The following is a 26,203-nucleotide window of genomic DNA, read 5'->3' as shown; positions in this document are numbered from 1 at the left end:
TGTATATATGTATATATATATATGTATATATATATATATATATATATATATATATATATATATGTGTATATATATATTAATTGATTATATAATATATTGTTTTTGTCTTATTTAGACTGTTGTTCTGTTCAACTGGGCCATTTGGTCTCCACCTCAAGTTGGAAATAGTGATCTGCCAAACTGGTCTCATGCCATTGGTTGGATGATATACGTTTCAGCAGTAGTCTCCATTCCTGGAATTGCTATTTACGACTTTGTAAAAGGGTCAGGATCTGCCCTTGAGGTAAGCAGGAGTTGAATGTCTTGTTATGGTGATTAATATGATAATAAGTGATTTCTTCTTCATATCTTTATTGTGAATGAAGCTGAATAAAAAAGATGTTAGTAGAGGGACAGTCAGAATATTGTCCTTGTATAATTAATGTAATGATAATGATATATTGTAGCTGATTAATATTTCTCTCGTTTATTACAGCGATTAAAGGTAATGATTAGCCCAACTAAGGCGTGGGGTCCTGCACTGTTAAATCATCGCCAAGAAGCAGCTGCGGTCCACGAACGTTATCAAACCACTATGGGAGGGGACGTTGACTTTGATCCGCAAACCATGGACACTTCAAGTTATGATATGAAAGTCAAATACAGCAATGAAGACGGAGTGCAGGTTTGAATAGAAACTATCTGGAAATAAAAATAATGCAATAAAACAAATAAGAAAAATTGAAAAACATAAAAATGATTAGTGAAAATTTCAAAAATAGGAAGGTTTTAAGTTTAGTAAAAAATAAGGACAAGTGATATTACGATAGTCAGCAGGGACCGAATTCCAAAGTGTAGGAGCTGAGAAAAAGAAAGACCTTATGAGAACTTATATTTGGGGTGGGAATATTGGGGGTTTAGGGGATGTAGTGGAGTGGCATACATCTGTCTGCACAGTGTTCGCAGTTATGCTGTGAAAGTCTGCCTTTGATCCTATCAAACTACCCCATTTGTAGTGTGATGTGCATCGACCAAAGACCGCATTATCGGCTGGTAACCACCAGATGCTTTACTAGAGGTCGTTCCCTAGGTTCAGTATATGGAGCAAAGCTAAACAATGCTGCCACGTCATTGTCAACAAATCGCACAACTAAAATGATTGCACCTATCTTTAGATATGTGGCATTTAATGCAAAAGTGTAATGTGTATCATCACAATATTATTTAGTATAAGCATTAAGTATAATGTGGACTAAATTATTGTGTATTTAATGCTTTTAACATTATTATATATATAATATAGATTATTATAATTATATTATAATATTGGCTTTATATACTATAATTGTGGAAGCATGTGGCAGAGTTTATAAAGCAGCGGGCCTTTGATCAAAAGGTCCGGGGTGCAATCTTAAGTTGGCCACATGTTTGTGTCCATAGGCAAGGCACTTTATCCACGTTGTCTTTCTCCACCTATGAGTAAAAGTAGATGAGTTACCTAGTAGATTTTAATGCCAATGTGTGGATTACTGCCTGCAAAATTATGGAATATTTTCTCAAAAAAATAATAATAATGTGAAGTGCGAAGAGGCATTGACATTTTAGGAATTATAAAACCAACATTATTATTATTAATATTATTATTATTATTATTATTATTATTGTTATTATTATTACTATTATTATTATACTTATTATTGTTATTGTTATTATTTATATTATTACTGTATTATTATTATTATTAATATTGGTTGTTTTCATAATTTTTTACACAGCATTATTTATGGCATATTCCATGTATATACGATTATCGGCAGAGCCGATGATTTCAATTGTATAGATATTTAATTCTTAATAGTTAATTCATTGTTTTTTGTTTCAAATCTTGGTATAACAAAATGTATATTTTCTTTACCCAATCTGCTGAAATACTTTCTTAAAAGTGAATTGTTTGAAAATATTTTTTAACTTGTTTTCTATAGCAACTTTCCATATTTAATTGTTAGATTTAGCTTTTCTTTTCATTTTTGCTTTTTAATATGATGGTATAAAGAGATCCAAAAAAAAAATAAACACCAAAAAAAATGCAATAAAATTTCAAAAATGACCAAAAAAATAATAAAAAAAGAAATCATAAAAATATCTAGAAAAAAAAATGAGTGAATTTGTTTAAAGTATATTATGTGTTGTACCATCCTGTACAATGCCTCCAAATGCAAACTCTCCAAAACATGTGCTTTGACAATGCAATCGAAAATGCAATTTATCATGTAAATTATTTATTGATGCTGTAATTGAATGCTGTTTTTTATTGGTAATTGTTGTATTTGACTCATTCTTTTTAAATATGTTCTTTAAAAGGAGCACGGTATATTTTTTAACAAAATATTTTAACACGAATAATATATGTGCTCTAGTTTTGCTTTGGAAGAAACATTTCCACAATATTTATAAATATTTTTGAACCAATTGAGTGAGGTGTGTTTGAAAGAGCAACTTGTAATTCTATATAAAAAAAAAAGAAGGAAACTTTGCTTGCAATAATGCCTTTACATACTTGCTATATTTGTGACTTACTGTACCCATTAAAAAATGGATTGTAAAGATTGTGTTTATTTATTATACAAGATTAGTGGTTTAAGCACTTATGGACTAAGAATAAACCAAGCTATGTACAGTATACAGTATGTTTAAATTGTTAATAGTTTACGCTGACAGTACACTACCACTCTGTATCTCTACAGTAAGTTTTAAAATTAAGAAATTGGTAATATATACATAAAGGTCTGTCCATGATATAAATTTGTATTTATGTAATTTTACCATATACGGGCATGATGATTCTATAATATCACACCTATATGAGCATGATGATGTCATATCAAACAGTAACCAGTAATTTACTGCCACAAGAAAAGGGTGCACAATTTGTACCGCACATCCATCATATTTAAATGTACTTTGCATACAGTGATTTGCTGCCACAAGAAAAGGGTGCACTTCTTAAAATATGTATTAAAAGGCAACAAATTATATCACTTGATTGACCAGTTGCACACCATGTGAAATTGTAGAATAAATGGAATACAAAATATGTATATATGTATATATCAGTGAAGGATCGATGGTAGATGACGCTTGTAACATATTTTTTTTCAAATGTATTACTTTGTAGTGGTTATGATTCCATTATTCTGGGTCTTTGTCTTGACAGCATGCAGTAGGCCTGCCTAATTTAACTTGTAGGCTTCAGAGCCTCTACTTAGCTACTACTCAACCATCTCAGTCGAAAATGTATTCAATGTAATACAATGTAGAATTTTGCATTTGGTAAATATAACAATTCTGTGAAATAACAATGAAATGTAAATAGGCCTAGAAAAAACCGTGATAAAAGATGAAAATAAGAGAATAAATAAAAGGCAGTCGAATTGATAATTGGCTAATTTCTGTGCATGATCTTTGCTATTTGTGGAGGAGAGAGTGTGGCTTTCGAGTTTTGTGTGATACTATCTGAAGTTGGCCATGCATATTATGCTACATATGCCCATATATTAGCATGGTGATGTCATATCTCACCCAAATATGGGCAGATAAAGGTAAATCATGAAAATCGGTATGTTCATGATCTTTGGATACGAATATGTAAGAATCAACCGAAAAACGGCTGGTGAAAAAATATCCTAATTTTAGAAATTCGGACGCAAAGCTCAAGGTTTTTTCGAAATTGGACGTTGATGAATGTCACTTAAAATTAGATCATACTCAATTAGTACTAGGCCTATGCGTCCGAATCTAAGAAAATTTGAAACTTTCTCAAACATAATCGGTGTTTTCATGATCCGTAAGTACTATAGAGTAATAGGCCTACTGTAATCAGCAGGAAAACGACTAAATGAAATATTAGCCAAATTTTTTTGGCTAATAGGATTACGGGGTGAAAAAAACGATTTTTTTTTTCACCCCGCCATTTCCCCTCCTATTATTTTGTGTCTGGCACCTACCAACAGACGGGCCAACAGATAATACGAATGTGTTCTGTGGTACCTACCGACCCTATACGAAAGGATAGATCAGGTAAAAAATAAAAACAAAAAACGGCTAGGTGAAACAATAGCCCAACTTTGGCGAAAACGCTTATGGTATTTGTCAAAATTGGACGATGGTTCGACTCTTCCATTTTCCGGTAGTTGTGTGTTCTTTAGCACCTACGGATCACAAAAGTAACAAAACGTGTGTGAAAAACCGCTTCGTCTCAAGTAGGCCTATAGGTGTGATTTATTGTGGTTTAGAATACTTAAAGAATAGTTATATAATGTTCTGGTTCTGGTGGGTAAAGCCGACCTCATAAGCAGTGGTGTCACGCTCGGGCGCTATGATGGGGGGGGGGGGCGCCAGGGCCCCAGGTACGAGCCCCCCCCCACCTACATTGTAGTTAAAAAATTACATAATGGATCTTTAACAAAGAGCTTGGCGTCAACTTAAAATGTTTAGATATTAATTTTTTTCCCATGTCTCTCTCATAAACAGTATTATATAATTTTACGTTTATTTTTATATGGTATCTCATGTATTCTTTAGTTGAATTCTGATAATTGTCAGTAAAACAATTAATGTTTCTCTCAGACTCGGATCCAGACCTTCGCCCAGTTCGCCCAGGCGAAGGTCAGGTTGAGAAATAAAAATAAAATGTTGACCATTATTCCAACAATCATACTTACTTCCCTTGACACTTATTTTGAACATTACGGTACCAAGGACAATGTTTAAATCCACACTATCCTATACTTTACACTTTTACACTGGTTGTACTGTAGGCCCTACCAGAGAGGTATATTCCCAATACATTATGGTCTTCCACTTCTATAGCGCGTGATACAGTGCATAACAAACGTTATGTAACCACTACTAATAATACTCATGTCCAGTGGCGTAGGTGTGGGCAGTGCACAGCACTGGGGCCAGGGATATTGGGGGCTCGTTCAATAGGTCTAATGATCTAAAAATATAACTTTAAAAAATCCTATTTAAACTTTAAAAGGACCCTTTAATAATATTAGGTTTAAGAGGTTATATTTATTTACTATATTCATTACAATCCTAGTACCTATTTCCCAAACTCTGCAAGTTAAAAAAAAAACAACAACAACAAAACAAGCCCTTACGTATAGGATGCACTAATATACTTTTTGAAATCACATTTCTAAAGCAATAAAATATCGTCACGCAAATTTGTGTTTGTGGTATTTTAAAGTTGGTTTAACCATTAGGCTATTGTGTACGTTTTTAAACAGTTCAGATAATCATAACTTCATGAATACATTTTAGATTCACTTCCACTGCAAGTAGCTGTTCTATTATTGAATGGTAATTGTTATTATCGTGATGGAATAGACAATACAGTATCTGGATTTGCGTCAGAAGCAGGGTCGGATCCTTTGGGCCGATCGAGACAACACTGTCATAGGGGGTACGGGGAATCCCCCCCCCCGAAATTTTTGTGTTATAGACGCCCGAAAATAGTTCAGGCGTTCTGGGCTATCATTGTTTTCTTTTTTTTTTCTTTTTTTTCATTTTTTTCCCTTCATTTTTTACCTTCCAAAGGGGCCCGTGAATCCGCCCCTGAGGAGATTCAATTAGGGGGCCAATATGTTTAATTTTGCCCAACCTGTTGTGAAAATGTACTGAATACTCAGTACGTGTGAAAACACTTGCAAAAATGCATTGATATACTTTTTTAAATCACATTTCTAAAGCAATAAAATATCGTCACGCACATTTGTGTTTGTGGTATTTTAAAGTTGGTTCAACTATTATTGTGTACGTTTTTAAACACTTCAGATCATCATAACTTCATGAATACATTTTAGATTCACTTCACTGCAAGTAGGTCGATGACTGTTCTATTATTGAATGGTATTGTTATTATTGTGATGGAATAGACAATACCTGGATTTGCGTCAAGAGAATCAATCTAGGGGGCCTATATGTGTAATTTTGCCCAACCTCTCGTGAAAATGTACTGAATACTCCCACGTTCTCCAGATCACTAGCCTGGCATCATACCTCTAGACCACCGAGCCTGCACCTGATGCCAGGGTTGAATTTGAGCCCAATTAAGCAGCAGCTACTATTTTTGCAAGTGTTTTCACACGCACTGAGTATTCAGTACATTTTCACGACGGGTTGGGCAAAATTCCACCTATATATGTTCTATTGTTGTCAATATATCATAGATTCATGATGCCTAATAGGCCCTAAACGACAACATATATAGGCCTGTGACTTGGTTTGTTCTCAATATTCTTGAATTTTGTAAACAAAATATTTTTTAGATATTTCTGAGCGTTAATGCCGTCTGTTTTAAAAAATCTCAGAATGTATGAGCATTAAGCGTTTCGCCTGAGTAGACCCCACTAATTCCACCCTAAAAGCTCAATAGAACAGAAGCATTCTTACCAATTTTACCTGGGCCCGGCAGTTATCTATGCCATAGTTACCAATCGTCACGCACCCCGCGTTTCAAAGTGACTTTGGATAAAACACGCATTTTGCAGAAACACATGGAGATCGTAAGTATGAGTCACGCATTTAGCACTTGCGCTATAACGAATTATCACAAAAGGGGAAAACGTATTTAAAATTAGAAGAAATTGGTTTTATTAAAAATATAAAAACGGTCATACAGTAGCTTGAATCATTGGAGAGCTTTCGTTATCTCGTTCGATAATCAATTCACTGAAAAAAAATTTTCTTTTACGACCAAAACAACCCAGTCAACCACGCACTTGTAGAATCTAGTGGCCTAGTCGCGAGCTGTCTTGCGAGTTTATTGTTACAATCAACCGTTGATTATGTGACTGGAACCCGGGCTTCCTCAGGGGTTCCGTCCCTGGACCCCTGGCGGCACCACCCACCCAATTGGTGTAGTCACGCATTTCAAATCTCTCAGGTTGGTAACTATGTCTATGCTGATGAAATGAGAGTCCACACAAAATAGAACTTAAATTACCTTTTTTTTAAAATTTATTGTTGTTGACGAATTTAGTGTCAAAAAACCGAAATTATTAAATACCGTAGGTACCAGAAAATGGCACTTTAATATTTAAATTATAAAAACTACCAAAACTAACTGAGTCCCACTATGGTTGGGGCTCAGGTGAGAAAATTTGGAGAATTTGAGACTCGTATAATTGCCTAAAAATAGCACTTGAATAGTACAAAATTTACGATATCTACCTGAGACCCACCATGGTTTTGGGGCGCAGATGAGTAAATTTCAAGATTGAGACTTTGTAGATGCCCGAAAATAAATACTTAAAATTTATGAAAACTACCAATCCATCCACCTCAACCCACCGTAGTTGAGGCTGAGGTAAGACAAAAGTGTGAGAATTTGAGACTTTTAGTGGGGTGGGGAGGTCAATTTTCCCTTTTTCTCCATGATTTTTTTTAAATTGGAGTGGGGAGGGGGAGGAGAGAGCTTTTAATCTGCCACTGAAAAATGAGACAACTTTTAATATTTGAAACAAAAATATGATCAACCTTTTTACAAAAAATATTTTACAACCTTTGAATTATATATTTGATGAACTTAAACCTAACTTTTACCCCTGTGGTTACCAGTGACATATCCGGGATTTAAGGAAGTGTGTGTTGAATGAATGAGAGTCCACACCATGTCAGTGCTACCCTGGTTGGCAGTGACATGTGAAAATTTTCAGTATTTTGTACATCTGGATGCCCGGAAATGGGACTTGAAATTATCATGTAATTCTTTTTATGTTTGACAAAATGAGTAAAAAATAAACCGAATTAATTAAAAAGGTGCTTGAAAATGGCACTTAAATTCCAAAAAAAATACAATTCATCAACAATCTTACTTGGACTATAGTATTGGCCTTTTGCTTGTTTTCTTGGTAACTTTTTCTAATGAATTTTTAGCTTTTTACATTGTGTATTGTTTTAATGATTGTATTTTATATGAGATGCGAATAAATCATATCAAATCAAATATGCACCTGAAATCCACGGTAGTTGGGGCTCAGGAGAGAAAATTTTAAGAATTTGAGACTTATAGATACTTGCAAATAGTACTTGAATAGTACAAAATTTACGATATCTACCTGAGACCCACCATGGTTTTGGGGCGCAGATGAGTAAATTTCAAGATTGAGACTTTATAGATGCCCGAAAATAAATACTTAAAATTTATGAAAACTACCAATCCATCCACCTCAACCCACCGTAGTTGAGGCTGAGGTAAGACAAAAGTGTGAGAATTCGAGACTTTTAGTGGGGTGGGGAGGTGCTAAGACATCCTGAGCATCCCCATTCCCTCGATACGCCACCGCAGAAATATTTTCCTTGTCTCTCTCTCTTTATCGGGCACACCCACTTAATGATGGGCACAGTTACAATTTTTTTTATGACTGTTCTCCACAAATCTCTGTTTTCATCAGGGTTGCCAGATAGTCGAAAGACACAAATTCGGCCAAATTTTTTTTCGATATCGGCCAAAATTCGGTCAGATTTTAATCCCGGTTAGAAGACAACAGTGGGTACATATTCATTTGAAATACTACAAAAATTACACGAAAATCAGCGGTTATTCGTTTGAAATTGAAGGAATTCAAATGATATACACAGAACAATGTTAAACTTCCACTGTTTTTCTTTTTCAATTAATCTATCACCATGCCCAACCCAATCATAATATTAAATAGCCTATGTTCTTTAGTTGCTGGCATGTAGGCCAATTCAGGGGCGAATCCAGAGATGTCCGAAAGGGGAGAAGCCGGGGCCGAAAAAAGGGGAGGGGAGGGAGGCGAAAGTGATAACACCATCTTAGAGGACATTTTTGTTTTCTAATCGCCTGAATATAACCTGATGCGTTTGGGCGATCAATTTTTCTTTCTTTTTTTCACCCCCCTAAATCCGCTATTTAAAATCACATTATTAAGTTTGATCTAAATTTGATTTAAATAAATTAAATATAAAGGTACATTGTAGTCGATTTATAGCAAAAATTTTAAGGGCCTGTTATTGGCAAATTCGTGGCTCTCATTAATTAGAATGAATTAAGTGACATAGTTAGGTAACACAAACTGGCGTTAAAACAAACCTATGAAAATTTTAATAAATAGTTTTTATCTAAACTTTCTAAATTCGCCTCTGAATGTTATTGTCGCAGTACTAGCAATAAATCAATGTTGCTATCAGAATTATTTTCTTCATTCTCATATGCAACCTAACTCCAGAGTAATTTTGAAGAAGTCTCTGCAACACTGGCTTGAAATTGGAGGTGCCATCGGACCCGAGTGATCACATCGAGCATTTATATATGGGTGCTCTACATAAAGAACACTGCAGCACCTAGGGCTCAGTATAATTCAAGTGGGCAATAATTTAATTAAAGTACAGTATTTAATTTATATTCAAAAGAAATCCAAGAGATAGAACCTCCATTAGGATGGAAATATACAAAGACACACAATATATGGTACAAACTTGCATTGAACTGTCTTCGTAAAGCTTGAAAGAGGATAAACTTCATAAAAAATATATATTTCATCTGAACAATTTACATTATTAAATGTAACTGTTATTTTTAAAATAAACTCTCTTACGTCAAAGCGGCTAAAGGGGGAACATGGATTAAGTGTTTAGTGCAAGTACAAACAAAGGTACATGATTAGAATCAAATATAGAATTTAAGCTAACAAAAACAACATATCCAAAACAAGTCTACGTTATATTAGGCCTATATTGAAAAAAAATGTAAACTTTTAAAAATTCGGCCAAATATAGTTTGGCCGTGACTTTTTAAACGTTACGGCCAGGCAAATTTTTATACGGGGATTTGAGGAATCTGGCCGTCAGAAAAAAGGCCAAATGGCAACCCTGGTTTTCATTAGTACTCAGCAACAGAATGGCGCCCTGTACGTCTGAACCAAGTATATAGAAGACTTGCATTATCAAAAGAGAAGAGCGCCGCGTGCGTCTGGACCAATTTCCGCCACACTGTTGTTGCTATAGAAATGCTCTATCTTGTATTTCTGTATCTCTGCTGTAGGCCTATATCTAAACGTGTTTGGCTTCCAGAATGTGTTTTATTCAACTATCAACATAATATGTGGTTACGATTCTATCATCTTGCTTAAAAATATTAAATTGTAAATACAGTAGTAATTCAATATTTGAAATTGTAAATAATATAAATGAATGTCAATATGATGATACAATGTTAAATATTATTTTTTTATATTTTGTGCATCTTGTAATTCTGTTATATTATATTTTGTGCAAAGATTGATATTTATGTAAACTCACAGGTTTGCCCTCTGGGATTGATGTGAGGTTTTTTTTATACCAAATAAATAAATAAAAAATTAATACTATTTATCATCATACATTTACTTTTTTCAGCGTTAATTGTATGTTTATTTCATCTATTCATAACACTTCGTAGTTGAAAGTTAACTACATCAATATCTTTATTGATGCATACATAAAAACATAATCTGCTGCAAACATACTTATTTTGAGGGGTTTGTAACAGCCTGATATATATCATTAATAAAAAGAATGAATAGTATTGGACCTAGAATCCTTCCTTGGGGTACACCGACATTAATTTGGTTTACCTTAGATTTTTTTTTGGAATAGGCATCTTAAAATCTAATATTTTACCATCAAAATGTACTAAAAACACAAAAAGCTTGCATTATATTAGTTATCAATTAGCATTTACAAAGAAAAATGAAGATACAACTTCTTATTAATTACGTTAGAATCTGGGATCAATGGGTTTGTGAATAGATAAAATGGCGTCACATTTTGTGTCACCAATAGCAACGAAGTAGTATCACATGGTATTGTGACGTAACACTGTAGTACTCTATAAGAGAGAATACTCGACAAATATTCATTCTAACAAAATATGCACACTGTACTACTACATTGTGCTGCTATTAATCAAATAACATTGGACCATGGTTTTTAAACTTAATTATTTTTTACAAAATGTCAGACATAAAAATTAGTAAAAAATATTAGCCCCCTCCCCCACCCTCTCACCAAAAAGGAATTATTATAAGGAATCAACACAAGATATTTCAGTGCATGGAGAATTCAGCTTAACAGAAATCTAGCTTCATGAACCTATTATTAGTGGCGTAACGAAGGGGCCGGGGCCCTGTGTATTTCTGAAACTGGGGGGCCCTTTTTAGGTCCCGGTCACCAATTTCATCGTAGCATTTTAGGTGTGCATTGTTATTCAAAATTTTTTTAATGATGAATAGATGATATATTATATAGATCCAGAAAATTGAGGCCATGGAGGGTCTATACCACACCAGACCCATCATGGTTGGGGCTGAGTTAAGAAAATTTATGAATATGGCACCTTTAGATGGCCAGAAATGGCACTTCAGACAAAATTGTGAATTTTCTTTTTACCTCAGAATGAAATGATCAGCCATTAAGTTTAAGTCAACACATCAGATTTACAAAACAGGTGAAAATGGCAGAGTTGTTCAAAAACAAGCAATTCATGCAAATGAGAAACTACTAATGCAATAAAATCACACAAGTACAAGATTTGTACAAGACAGGTTTGTTCCTTCAGTCTTAATTTCATTCAATCATTTTAGATAACTTTCATACACCTCTATCTTGCACTTGGTACACGGTTAATAACAATATATTTAATATAAAACTTCAAACTTAATGGTAATAAAAATTACATAATAACTTGTATCTGACAATCTACAGTATATACATGTTACACTGAAGCACTGTAAATATAGTAAACAGGTATAACTTGGGAGAAAGTAAAACTAAAAATAGAAAGGATTAATCCATTGCAACTTCCCAAAAAACAATTTGAAATTTTCCACATAAAACAATTCTTTTCCACATAAAACAATTTTGGTTTTTCTGGACAAGGTTGTTAAAAATTACAAAGGCTCTAATGAATATATAATTCAAAGGATATGGTGATACACATGAATCATTTTATCACTCCCCTCCCCTCACTAACGTCCCTCATTAATACCCCCTATTCCATGTAACATTACTAAAATTATGAATAGTGAAGTATATGAAGACCAACCTTCAGACACAAATTTTAAAATAATATTTTAGAGATTATGAAAAAATTAAATCAAAATGTTCTCTTTCTGGGTTTACACCATAATGTGACCTTTTTATATATTCAGAAATATTTAAAGCTAAAGAGTTATATAAAAATCTCTTTATGATAATACTTATCCAGTTTATGTATAATTCATATGTTTATCAAAATACTATTTGAGATTCAAGCTCGTCATCAAATGTTATGACTATTATATGTTCATGCTGTTGGGAGTATCCCATATAAATCATAACTATACTCCACTAAATCTAAATGCTAATTTATTCTTAACATGCTTATTATGTTTTTCTACAGTAGTACACTGTAATTATGTTACTCATTCTTTCTTTTTACAGAATCTTCAATGTTATGTTGACCTTTTGTCTCGTTCAGACCTGCTAAAATTCATTTTTAAAAAAGCAGCTCTTTCAAAAAACAAACCACTTAAATAAAAAATTTAAAAAATCGTCAACTATCAGTCTAACTTGAAATATTGCAATCTCTATATTGTTTTTCATTCTTAAAATTAGATATGAAATAATCCTCACAGTAATGTAAAAAATATGATTTAAAATACTTACATCTGTTTTGTGTGCAGACTGTTAATTGTCATCATTTTCCAAACTGTGTCAAATATGTGCAATTTTCATACATGGGCATGATGATGTTATATCACACCCTTGTATGAACAAGTCACAAGTAATTGTAAGTTAAATCTTGATAATGTGTATACAACTTTATAAAGGTACTAATGTTTTAAGCTAATTTTTAACATTACATAATAATTTTACTCAAGAATTATTTACCAAATAAACCACATGGCAACTTAAAGTCATGGCAATCCACCTATCAACTTTGGAAAGGACTGTTGTTTACATTCACGTTGCTAGGTCAAATTTTTACCCATAATCAAAAAGGTTAGTGAATATATTCCACACAACATATAAAAACTGAATTTCCTTATGTTAGTGTTTGTCTTAAATGAGAGCATTTCTGTTTGGGTCTATTATTTTAGCCCAGGCTGCATACAAATTCCTGTAAATATATTGCTCATCTCATCATGTGGGGATCAACAAGATCCTGTGTCAGATGAAATTCAATCTATAATCCATCACTTCATAATAAACAATGTACACATTTCAAAATATACAGTCATCAATAAAATTTCCCATCTGTATTTTATATCCATAGCAATGTTCCCATTTGGCACAAGGCTCTCTGACTTAGTGCTGCTAACCAGTGATTACCTTATGACTGCTTCACTAGCAAAGATAACACTGCCCTCTATAGATATGCAAAAATAAAAACTCAACTATAGAGGGCTCTGTCTGGTTGCACTACTGCACCACTCAAAAAACATGTTTTTAACTTTACTACGTAGTCTGCAGTTCCTTGCATATCTAGGTATTACTCTGATTCAGTCCCTTCATCCACCATCTAACTTCATGGATAAAATAAGTGTCTTTTCTGTGAAGCATTTTAGAACATTTCATTAAAAAAACAATTCAAGTGCATTCAGCTTTTTGTTAAATATGGTACAGTAATTATAATAATTTAAATAGATGTTCAATCTCATTTTACTTCTTCCAACATTTTTCCAAATCACAATTACTCTATTCAATCTGAACCACATCAATTATTTTCATTCATGTATTCATTAATTTTCTGAGTAAACATTTCCAGAGATGCAATATGACAGACAGACTGACTGTAGTAAAGTTTGCCAAAGTGTTTAGACTACTTACAGGATCACAGAGAGGTAGTGCTTGTCAACATCATCTCAATGTCTAGGCTCATTTAGGCCAACTTCCAAATATCAAGGCTCTTCATTTCTTAACTATATATATATATATACTAATAATGGAATTATACTTTTTGAAAAGAAAAAAATAGCACAAAATTGTGCTTATTATATATATAATATTTATGTACAAATATGGAAGCACAAAAACAGGGTTTTTTCTTGCTATATATACACACATGAAGTATTTAATTCTTCAATGGTATGCTTGCTTTGTTTGTTTGCGGTTCTCAACTCCTCAACACCAAGCTAATAGACCAATCAGCTACTTGGTGGGCGTGTTAGGCACACTGTTTGTTGTATCCATTGGTTCGGTGTTCATCTGAACTGGCACAAATCTTTGCTCTGTGAAAATAAATTTGAAACAATCAATGAGTGAGAGAGATTAGTTGTATTGAACACTACACATTATTACAGAAACATATTTATATAATTTATTGCTTGGTTTTTTTGTTTTTTTTCAGTTATTCATTAATGATTTTCTGTTTGTTATGTTGTTATTAAAAAATGTTTTAAGAATAATATTTGAACTGCTCAATTTGTATATTTAAGTAAGTAAACTTACAATTGAAAATTATGAGAACAAAATTTCCGATTGGCCAGTAACTAATTTTAAAAAGTTATTAATACATCTCTAAATTACTGACTTTTTTTTGTTTATGTGTCTTAGTCGGTAATAATAAATGTCTTACCATCATTACTCAGAATTGTTTCATCAGTTGTTGCGCCTGGAATCATTCCTGATGGAATAAAACAATATTTTACTCATCTATTATACAAATAGACTGCAAAAGAACTGGAGAACTTAACTTCATTAATGGTGGAAAAGACTTGTCAAAAGGTGAGTGTGAGTTGGGAGGTGTGCGGGACCTGGATGATGATGGGAGTAACTTTAGAAATGATGGCATTAACTTGAGAAAAGTTGGTAAACAATTAGGGGAAGGCATGCAAATCTTGGAAAAGAATGTATAGGTAAGGATGATTGAATGCAGCATCCAAAGGATAAGGTAGCAGGCTTGTGACACAAAATAGCAAAATAATTATTGTACATATTTATTCCAATCCAATCCAATCAGAACATTTGTAAAGCGCCTTTCTTTGCAGATACGAAGCGCTGCACCCCACATATTTAGGCACCTCACAACCCACAAGCAGCCGTGATCATTGCCTGACCAATGCACAAAACAAGTGAACAAATCAAAATAAGCAGTGGCGAAGTTTGGAATCATAAATAAATAATGCAACAATAAATAAAATAAGAATAAAAATAATTAGGAATAATAATTAAGAATTTATTAGTTTTTTTTCACACTGGTCACTGGTATGGCAAGACATTGGCATGGCCTAAGAGCCCAACAGGTTGTTTTCAACAGGGATCCGCTCAGGCTGCCATTAATAGCAAGCATACTGATGCTGTATTTGCGCAAGTGCTTACACAGCATGCCTTTTGCAAGTGTGTTCCAGGCTATGTAACACCTGGTTAGATGCAGGAGTAATAGTATACATACAATTGTTGTTTGTAATCAGAGGGTAGAGAATAAAAGAGGCAACAGTTCTAAGTAGAATAATAGAAAAAATAAATTGCTTTTATTTATTTGGCACTTCCAGTCTATTAAAAATATTTTTCAAACAATGTGGTCACCACTTGTAATGCCTCATAAGAAACTTAGTTAAAACAGCAGTCTAGAGTATTTAAAATTTTTTTTTTTTTTTTTACACAAAACAGGATAATGAATTCTCTTCAACATACCTGTTAACATCGCATAATCTGCATTCTCCTCCAACGATATGAGTGGTGTTGTCCACCTTGGTATAGGTGTTGACCTTGGTGTTGATCTGGGTGTTGCCACCGGTGAAGTCAATAGACTAAATGTCGTTGGACTGAATGTTGTTGGGCTGATATTCACAGGACTTATGTTGGGATACGATAACAACTATTTCAAACAGGGAAGTAAAACATTAGTATTATTTCATCTGTGAGGCATAGGTGAAACAAAACAGCACATTTAGGTATGTACTCTAAATTAAGTGCTAAAACATTTATCCAAAAAGAATACATCACTAATAATGATTAGATCATTTGAGGCATGCCATTCCAAAACAAGAGAACTGTTGCTACATGTTGAACTGAGTAATTAGCAAAAGAATGTTGCAGTATTGTACAGATAAGCCACAATACTATTACTCATACTTTTGGTGATAATAAGTTGATTTCAGTAAATGACCCATCATTTAATGCTTATAATGTCGAAAATAAGAATATGTTTAAAAGGTCAATTTTCATTTTTATGCACCGATGCTGGTTTTGCTATGGCAAGCCCTATTTATGCAACTGCCACCTAGGACCTACATGCACACATTAGTTATGCCCATGTTATCTCAACATAACATTCCATCCAGTTGATGATCACTACCCTCCTCCCTCTGCATGTTTCCTGGGTAAGAAGTTGCAGGGTATAGTATTTCTTAAAATTTATAAAGGATGTCTAGTCTTCCACTCTTCTTGTGTTTTTTTTTTAGGTTTTATAATGTATAATGACCTTTTTTCTCAATGGCCACTAGATAGCCAAATTCACAATGGAAATGCTAATAACAATAGTAATTTACCTGTTGTTGTGTGTACAACATTGTGTTATCAGGCCTGTGGAGAACTGTGAATGGACTGTGCATTACACCCCTGCCTGGTGGTGTAGTTGGACAGGCACTGACTACACTTGTGGTGCCTGGAAAAAATGAAAAAAATGATAGAGATGTTTATAAAAATAATATGATACTTTCATTTGTTAACACTATAATTAATGTTGTTTCCACATTAATCCACGTGATAAAATATAAACAATTTGAGTTTCCTGAATTTCTGAATGGTTGTGTCACAACCTGTGACAACATATACACTCACTGAATACCAGCATGTACTCAGGTCAAGATTAATACCTTAACTTTCTTCTATGCCTATTAAAAAGCAAAAATCCTGACCTTAATCCATTACTGATAGGATGTCATGCAGCATATAGCCACATTTTTATTCATTAGCATTGCAAAAAGGTTGTGGGAGTTGTGGGGTGTATGTAAGTGTAAAAAAATTTATTATATAAATCAAATATGCAAAAATTAACTATTTATACACATTTCACCACTGTATTAGCAGCAAATTTCATTGCAATAAAAATTACTTACCTGGAGTGCTACCAACTATAGGGTTTGTCATTGACAATGCTCCTGTTTGACCGATTGATGTTGCTATGGCTACTGGTCTTGCCATTGGTGGCGGAGGTGGAGGTGGAAGCATTGTTGCAGGAATGAATCCAGCTATTTTGGTGTTGGCGTTGCCGGAGATACCATGCTGCTAGGACAAAATTGAGATGGTCATCAACTTTTTGGATACTTATACATAAAATATGAAATTAAAACAACAAAGTATAATTTAAAATGTGAGAAGTTGATTTCATTAAAAAATAGAGTATATTTCTAATAAACACAGCAATGTTTCAGTAATGACAATCATATTTGGTGTGGTGCATATTTAGGAGCAGTGCTTAGTCTAGATTGGCATATATCTGATCATTTACGGTAGCTGCTAATAAAATATTATTGCTAATAAATTTGTTATTGTAAATACCTGTCCATAATCCTATGTTAATATGATGAATACTGTATAGGTGTAATTTTGCCCTATCTGACGTGGAAATGTACCGAATATTCAGTAAATTTGAAAACAACTGCGAAAAAAATCGCAAGTTGTTCTCGGATGGGACTTGAACCCACGATCTCAAGATCACTAGCCTGCCATCATACCTCTATACCACCGAGCTTGCGTTTGATGGCGATGATGTATACTGATTAACAAATTATATTATTAAAGAGTATAAAACTGCAAGAGGTCTGACTACCCTTATTGTGTGCATGCACACAATGAAACGAAAAGCCAAGTAGTACCACAAGATAGGGGGCTCCCTATTAGAATGGGATCAAAGTTCGAAATTAAGTTCTATAAGACGTAACACGTGTCCGATGTGCCTTTTTGTTCTTTTAAAGGGAGTCCTGTTGTGGTAGTACTTATCAAATTGGATTCCATTTCAAAGAAACCTCGACATTTGGACCTCTTGCAATTATATAGTCTTTGCTACTACCCAGTTATTAAGTATATACCCACCTGCGATTCTTGGTCGCAGACATACTGCACAAAATCTGTTAGTGTGTTTCCTTGCAAACGCTGAGATCCAAAGAAATCCGTTTGATTGGCTGGATAAAGGGATGTTGCCACTGGGGAACAAAAAACAATATAAATCGTAACCATTTTAGACAAATAATTTTGTTTGTACTGAAACAATGAATACTGAACTCTGGAGTTCGAAAACTATAAAAGCATTAGGAAATAAACACCTACTACATCCTCATTCTGAGGGTAGTTTCTTTGGTCAAAAAAATAAGAAAACAAAACCCACACAAAAAATGGTTTTCTGCGAAAATTTGAAAGACACTTTGGAAAGGTCTACTGATATCTTTCATTGCATTTAAGATTCATTCTGTAGGCTATAATATCAAATAAATAAGAAAACAAAAACCACACAAAATCTTGTTTTCTGCGAAAATTTGAATGACACTTGGAAAGGTCCACTGATATCTGTCATTGCATTTAATATTCATTTTGTAGGCTATAACATCTAAATTGCCATACAAATTTCAGTTTGTAGAGCATGCGTGTTGTTTCACCCACCTCGTTCATGATCGTTGGCACAGCTTCTGAATAACCCTTGATTTGGTTCCAGTTTTGGTTGCACCTTCAGTAAGGCTGACATGCCATTGGCTGATGTGATCGTGTTGGTGAAGTTGCTGCCCTTCTCTGAGATTTTTACTTTGTTGGAGTGAATAACATTCGGTGACGGAACAGTACCAGGACTATGACCTGAAAGATAAAGTACAAAAGAGTTATACAAAACATCTTTATTAACACACTGGTCTTTCTATACTATTATTGTTAAGCTAAAAAATGAAAACAATAAAATTCAATATGTTAATTGCTTATTTTGTATATTTACAGTAAACAACCTATTGGTTTCAAATAAAAATTGGAAGAAAATAATTTCCTTCCTAATTAACAGGTGCATTATATTGTAAACACCAAAAATATATTTGTTGCATAAACCCTAATATTTGAATACCATTAGTAATATGTTTTTAACAGCTCTTTCACCCTGGAATTTCATAGCTTATTTAATATTTTTAAATGAGCATGTTAAATAAATTTTCAATTATTTTTCCAACTGAGAGACAAGCTTTACCAAACCCTATTCTAAAAAACAGAGAAAAACAAGATGTGATTCTCTTTCAGGAGATAATATCAAATGACACACATACGCATGCATCTATTGCATGGGCAATGTTGTTAGACAGAAAAAAAAAATATACTTGTAAACCTTTACAATGAAATGCCATTTCCTTGGTTATAATGGAATCCATAATTTAAGATATGTTTATTAAAAGATAAGCAATGTTTCCCCATATAATGTAAAATTACATATTTATATTATACAAAAATAATACTTCTTTTTGAACAGAAATAAGAATATCGAGATTGTCAGTGTTTATTATGGAAACTTACAGTAAGATTGAAAGGAATGAATAAGAACGGAGGGAGAACTTTCATCGACCCTTTAAGTCTGCTTCGATTTAAAGACAATAAGACGGCCATCAAGATCAATCATTGAAACTGATTATAATTTAGCACAAAGTCTCCGTCAATACCCATAGGTTCTGAGAATATAGAACACTAGTTCACAGTGATCAGTCATCCGATTGGCTAACCTAATGTCTAGCAACAGACAATGCAAGTAATAGTGATCGTTGATTGGCTAATCAATCTGTACCTTAGCAATTCTACTGATCACATGACCAAGACGTTTGAAAACATTATTGAAAAGTTTTGTTAAGTTTTGTGTAAATACAGCAAATGACAGGAATTGAAGAATTCAAATTGAATTTAAATTTTAGAATCCCACATGAATAGAAAACGATTACAACATCTAGGTTCTTACCAGCGGGATCGATGTCGCTATGCCAACCAGACGAATGACTGCTAACGGAGGCAGGCGAATGACCGTAGATCTTCTCCTCTCCAACGCTATCGATGTCATCATCCACGGATGTTGACATGCTGCTGGAGATTCGCTTCTGGCGCTTCATGGGCTGCGGTTGCGTCTGCGATAACGGGGTTCTCCGGAGATTTATCGGGTGTGTTGTCCCCGGGAATGAACTAGAGTACTGGCACATGCTGGGACTGTCAAGATCCCCGGAGAAACTTAAACCAGTTACGTTGGCTCCATTACAGATTGGTGCTACACGAAAACAAGAACAAACCACAGGGCGTTTATAACATACTACTGTAAAAGGAAAATTAACTCCTAAGAAGAATCAGAAATAACAACTGGTAGTTAATTAGTAATTATAAGAATTAAAATATCAAAATGTAAAATTTTGTAAACTTATATTGTCCCATAAAAATAGTTGATTTTGGAAAATTATTATTTAAATATAGAACTTTGAAATAAGTAAATTTTTTATTTTATAAAACTGTGCATAAATCATTTGAATAGTTTAATATCGATGTCATTTTGAATGTCACGAAGTGTTTGAAAAGAACCCTAAAGAAAAAAAAATGACTGAATTCCTTCCTGGCATACAAGTCAGTCTGTCAAACTATAGAGGGCACCAAACATACCATACAATCATTTCAACAACCCGGAACATTACAACTCATCGAAAGCTTACCACATAACTTTACATGAGTGACATCCTACAGATGGAATCACTTGCAAGCGGTCAACCTTATCATGAACTTGGAATGTAAATGAATGATGTCATAACGAACTTTCAAAAACTATTGCAATTCAATCAAACGAAAACAGAAAAGAACGGGGGAAGTTATTCGTTGGCAATGCTTCAAGATCAACCAACACTGAAGCAACTACGGATATTAAATGGGAGTACGCACACTCTCACCTTCCACTTCGAATAACACAATTTTTTAAAATGTGGATTTTACAGTAAAATATTGACTCTGGGTCACTAATTCATACAGGTCAATATTTAATCTTACAACGGCTTTAATGATCATAAATGCCATTTCAAAACCCATCTCTATGCTCAGTATTCTATGCATGAATGGCTTCTAGAAAGTTCACTGGATAAACAAGTTGTTTATGAATGTTGTTGATAATTTACAGAGACAAGTACCACCTGCTAAGTGGAAATTATACCAACAAATGAATTAGCTTAATTAGTAAGGCTGTAAGCTGGATTAGTAATGTTAACAATATCACATAATGAACAAAACAAATTTTTACAGGATGTACAATAAAGGATAACCTACAATAAAACATGGAAAAATAACATTATTAATTATAATCCCAAACTCATTTGCTGTATTTACATGTTATCAATTGTTTTACGGAAGTCTATGTCGATGGGTGTCACCATTCACAGAAAAATAAAAATAAATGTGAATTTAACCAGATCTCCAGGTATTGACTTCTTCGAACTTGGGACCCCTAAAACTTAAACATCCTAGTCATCATCTATAATCAAATCAATTGCTGTTAGATTATATCTAATAGGAAACTTTTATAGAGTCTGTTTGACTATTAAATACAAATGACTACAATAGATCTAGAAACACAAGCATTCAATGGATTGATCTTTTTGCTGACCAACTAAAATTGGAAATCTCCGGTTTGGATTTAACAACAAATTATTTTATCTTTAAATTCTAGTGTATAACCTAAGAATCTGGCACAAATTCTAAAACCAAAAATGATCCCAAACCCATTTAAACTATGCCAATACCTACTATGGTAAGGTTGGATCGGCACCAATTTTATTTACCTATACTTACTATGATTTGTACTTTTAAACTTTGGAATAAAATTCATAAAAAGTATATTCTTCACTAAGTAATCTTAAGACCTTGATATTAGAAGTGAAGAGTGCCCTAAAAAATATGTACTCATTTTGAATGTTGAGAAGAAACAGTTACTGATAATACAGAAACATCAATGATAATAAAAATTGATGAAATATTGACAGCACAGGAATCTTTTAACCTTGTCACACCAACCCACAAAGACAAAAAAAAAACCAAAACCAAAAAAACCATCAAACATACTGCACAACCCAAAAAGATGACATTTCAAGCATATGTATTGAAATTAAGCAGATATTAACAAAATTTTAGCAGGTCTTAAGTCCCTGGAGAGACCATGTCCTCTGTATGGCCCTTTTCCTCTAACAGTGTTACTCAATTCTTATTCTGAGAACATCTGTCTTTGGTATAATTTCCATGACATAGAGAAAGGACAAAGTTGTTGGGATATCATAATTGTAACACTGACATACTCATAACTGATTACAGGCCATTCAACCTGTTAGCCAGCCTGGTGACACTTGGAAACAATCCTTGAAGTCAAATAAGAGTGAAGTCAAATAAGAGTCATAGTCGTACTGTTGGAAACACTACAGAGACTCTTCAGTGATGGGTGGAAATCAGTATATTGGTAAGAACAACCATTAATGTGGAAACAATGCAAGAGAACATCTGGTACACTGGCACCAGAACAATGAACCCATCTGATGAATGGCACTGATAATTTTGTACATATGGTATTACCTGATGGGGGTTTTGGAAAGAATCGTATGGAATACCAGGCTGAAATGGGGCAACAGAAGCTAACATGAAAATGGTAACTTTAGGAGATCTGGTGAAGATGTCAGCAGTATCTAGAGAACATGGTATTAGAAATATTCACCAGATACAATGAGTAAAATTGGCACTGCATCATCGACATTGAACATTTGGTAGAAAGCACTTGCTAGTCACTTTCCATCTAATCAATAAATCAATCAATCAAAAGGCAGTACATAGTCACATGGTAATTAACAATCAGGTACTAAAATTGTCTTTATTTTTACTTTATTGTAAAATCTCAATGAGCTGCTTTTAAATAAGAACACTACTTACGCCTTGTTGCTCGTCTTAGTTCAGTTGCCGTAAAAACCCCACGCGCTGCAAAACTATCCACGGGACCATGTCCATTGACCACTGTGCCCCCTGTAAAGAACCGAAAAACATGTGTAGAGTCAGAGAATGAAGAATAATTAAAGTTACATAGTGCTAAAATTAAAAACACATTATTAACACTCTGACCACCAAACACTGAGATCTCCGTGTTTCATTATTTTTTACGGAATCGATAGATGAGGTAATTACGGACATGTACTAACAATTTGAACACTATATTCATGAAATCCCAGCTTCGTTGTGCAAAATTGCGTAAATCTCCAAAAGTGAGTCATTTTCATTTTACTGTTACGGGTCACAGATTGTGAATACAATCAACTGTTTGGTACCATTGTAAAGCTAAAATATTTGTAGTTCTTGTAGTATTCACTACATGTCAATCTGATCACATACGCACTCTCTATGAGCCCCGGAAAATTGTTAAAATTTGCTAAGTCTGGCGGTGGCTGATACTATTTTTTCAAACCCCTGGAGGTTAAACCTATGCTTCAGTAGAACTACCAAGAGATCAATTTATAGTACAATTTACACTCTATAATTAGTACTAGGATTGGCTCAGAGGTGGTCAAGGTAACATTTTATGTTTACCATAAAAATTGAAGGTGCCACTTCATTCTGTTTACAATCTGATTCAAAAAATTGGTTATTCAACAAAAATCACTTCATATTTTTAATATAAATACTGTAGTATCTAGTTGTATGAAGTTTAAAGTAAATATAAAACAATGAGCACATTATGCATTAAATATTATATAACAATACCACCAGCAAAAAATAAAGCCCAATCCAAGTTTGTATGATGATTGGTCAGACCAGGCACATAAATATGTTTTAAAGAGGAAATAGAATCATTAAGAATGTTTAATCTGCTGTCAATCAAATACCAAAACCGCAAATATTTACTAAATCCTTTAACTACAGCAGCATCAAGCTAATAAACTTGAAATTTTAATTGCTTTCTTTGTATATATTTAAGATAAATTAGCTTTCAATTAAAATCTGAAAATAAGTTCTTTCCCAATAAACAGATGCATCTTTCCTATCTACAAATGCATATGATACTTATACTGAATGGTAATTAAAGATATAAATCAATAAAGTTTTTACTTTTTTGAGTCTCATATTCAAAAACGCAAGTTAATATTGAAATTTGAATAGTTTTCCAGATTTTTAATACCCGACAATAAATACAGTACATATTTAAGAAAACTTTAGAGGGTGCATATTTCACTGATACCATCTCATGAGTAAGGCAAGTGGATGCTATCGCAGAGGACTTTCTGCTGTTAGGGGACTTTCCCTAATTGTTGAACTACACAGTACAATCTGGTTTAGCAGTGTGGTATGCTAGGGTACAAGCGCACTTGAATATTAATAGCAACTTCCAATAGGTTCCTCCAATACTGATTTTAACAGCTGTGTAGTTTCCCTCGGAAGGAGGTTACTTGTTCTTCTGTTTCCTTCCTTTTTGTTTCTGGTTCCGCCATGAGGTTTAACAACAGCTCATTCAACATATCTATTGCAAACAAACGATTACACCAGGAAGCCAAGACATTTTAACTTGATCTTGTAGAGTAATCAGCTAACTTGTCTATTGTTGTCAATGAGGAATCCTTTCATTGTTCCTCATCATTATTCCATGTCATGGATTTGAGGCAAAAAAGGAATTACTAGGGTTGTGCATTCTTATTCTTAACAGAGAAAGTGAAGTTATTTGTGATAGGTTCTGCAAAAGATAATTTAAACAAGCATGGAATCTACGTAATGAAATATTAAATTCCATAATTGATTATCCTTTTGTTTTATCTTAGTTTTAAATATTTAATTTTGTTTAGTTCTTTTCTGCATTGCTGTATTTTTTCCTTTATTGCACATTTATATTAAGTGATACAAAACTTATTTTGTTAGGTAAAGTCCTATGTTTATGTGTTGCTAGTTAAGTCACACTTTATATTATTTTTGGTAAGCCTTTTATGCTGTACGTAATACAGATGCTTATTTTTAACTCCGGTAACTCATTTTGTATTTGTATTTTGATTTAATTTACTTTTGTGAACGCACCAATTTTTATTGAGTGCCATCGTTTCAAAGGTGTATGTTAGGACCGGGTCCGAGACTACAGTTAACAAGTGCATAAATAAGTGAATAAAAGCTTTATGATATGTTATTTTTATCCCAAGTTCAATTGCAATGCAATGAGGGGCAATGTATCTCATTATGACACATTTGAAACACAAATATTTTAAAAAAATAGATATTATGCAATGAAATTAAGTATTTATTTTCATTTGTCATCGACGGGTCAAACAACTAGGTCAATTATCAAGTCACCAGATGGAGTTGTTTGCTGTTGAACAATAAGCAAATAGCGCCCTCTTTATAATAGATTATATCAATTTGTTCATAACATTGGAGGTTAGATCAATGGCGTAATTCCTATGTACCATCATGCAGCAGTTCGCAGGACCTGTGACCCCTAGGAGCCTCGAAGGTTCTAAAACCCACTGGATCCTCAGTGTCGAATCCGGGAGTGGATTCAGGGGGTTTAGTGGGTCCCCCACCGCCCGTGTGATTAAACGTAAAAAAAAATTAATGCAGTTGGTGGATTTAAGGGGGAAGGGGGGCATACCGCCTACTTTTATATCCAAATTTAAGTCTGAGAGTGCCATTTCCGGCCATCTTGAGGTGCCATAATCATAAATTCTTTCACCCCAGCCCCCAACTATGGTGATCTAGTGTCTCCATTTGTGGCCCCCCTTTTATTTTGAATTCTTGCATGATCCGCCACTATACCGTACTACATGGATCCTAGCCTACAAAAAGACCGTAACCCAGGAAAGGTATCCAAGACCCAGCGTTGAACCACTGGGTTAGATTGTTAGATTATTTATGATGAAGCTAGGGGACATATAGATCTTTAGACAAAGTTGAAAATCTAATCTGAAAATATAATAAAGATGCTAAACAATTAATTTGATTATGATAATGATTACAATAATTAAATTCAAATCTTCATTCTGTAAGGGCTCATTCTATACTGTAGATACTGGTATACATTAGGTTCACAAATGTGCAACTAAAATGATATTATATACAACTTAAAACATTAAAAAAAACTAATCAAAAATTTAAATCAAACTAAAAATAAAAAAATCTGAGGTTATTTAATCTTTATAAAATTTCATATTTTGCTTAGCGATATTTGCGATAACGA

The 26,203-nt window shown here is 33.6% G+C and overlaps 1 protein-coding gene and 1 long non-coding RNA gene across 4 annotated transcripts in view; one reads left to right on the top strand and one right to left on the bottom strand.

Annotated features, from left to right (window-relative positions):
• Nucleotides 1-92: 92 nt before the first annotated feature.
• On the top strand, nucleotides 93-3,411 carry LOC117106296. Its single transcript, XR_004445043.1, has 2 exons — nucleotides 93-283; nucleotides 476-3,411. It is a non-coding gene; the product is annotated as an uncharacterized LOC117106296 (long non-coding RNA).
• Nucleotides 3,412-14,140: 10,729 nt separating this feature from the next.
• The window catches only part of LOC117106291 (nuclear factor 1 A-type-like), a 31,110-nt gene continuing 19,047 nt past the window's right edge, over nucleotides 14,141-26,203 (bottom strand). For 2 of the 3 annotated variants that reach the window (XM_033247648.1, XM_033247649.1), the window contains 9 exons: nucleotides 22,930-23,019; nucleotides 19,952-20,251; nucleotides 18,634-18,822; nucleotides 18,070-18,179; nucleotides 17,094-17,259; nucleotides 16,524-16,639; nucleotides 15,667-15,850; nucleotides 14,609-14,656; nucleotides 14,141-14,261 (listed from right to left, as the gene is read on the bottom strand). In XM_033247648.1, the coding sequence (XP_033103539.1) occupies nucleotides 14,182-14,261; nucleotides 14,609-14,656; nucleotides 15,667-15,850; nucleotides 16,524-16,639; nucleotides 17,094-17,259; nucleotides 18,070-18,179; nucleotides 18,634-18,822; nucleotides 19,952-20,251; nucleotides 22,930-23,019 (1,283 nt within the window). In that variant the 3' untranslated portion in view covers nucleotides 14,141-14,181. The remainder of the gene's footprint in view (nucleotides 14,262-14,608; nucleotides 14,657-15,666; nucleotides 15,851-16,523; nucleotides 16,640-17,093; nucleotides 17,260-18,069; nucleotides 18,180-18,633; nucleotides 18,823-19,951; nucleotides 20,252-22,929; nucleotides 23,020-26,203) is intronic. The other variant, XM_033247650.1, reaches the window with a different exon arrangement.

The sequence above is a fragment of the Anneissia japonica genome, unplaced genomic scaffold (genome assembly GCF_011630105.1).
Source record: "Anneissia japonica isolate Jap-2015-1 unplaced genomic scaffold, ASM1163010v1 scaffold287767_len825999_cov190, whole genome shotgun sequence".
NCBI lineage: Eukaryota > Metazoa > Echinodermata > Crinoidea > Comatulida > Comatulidae > Anneissia > Anneissia japonica.
Note: the sequence above shows the minus strand (reverse complement) of the source record. Positions and strands in the feature narration are given on the sequence as shown.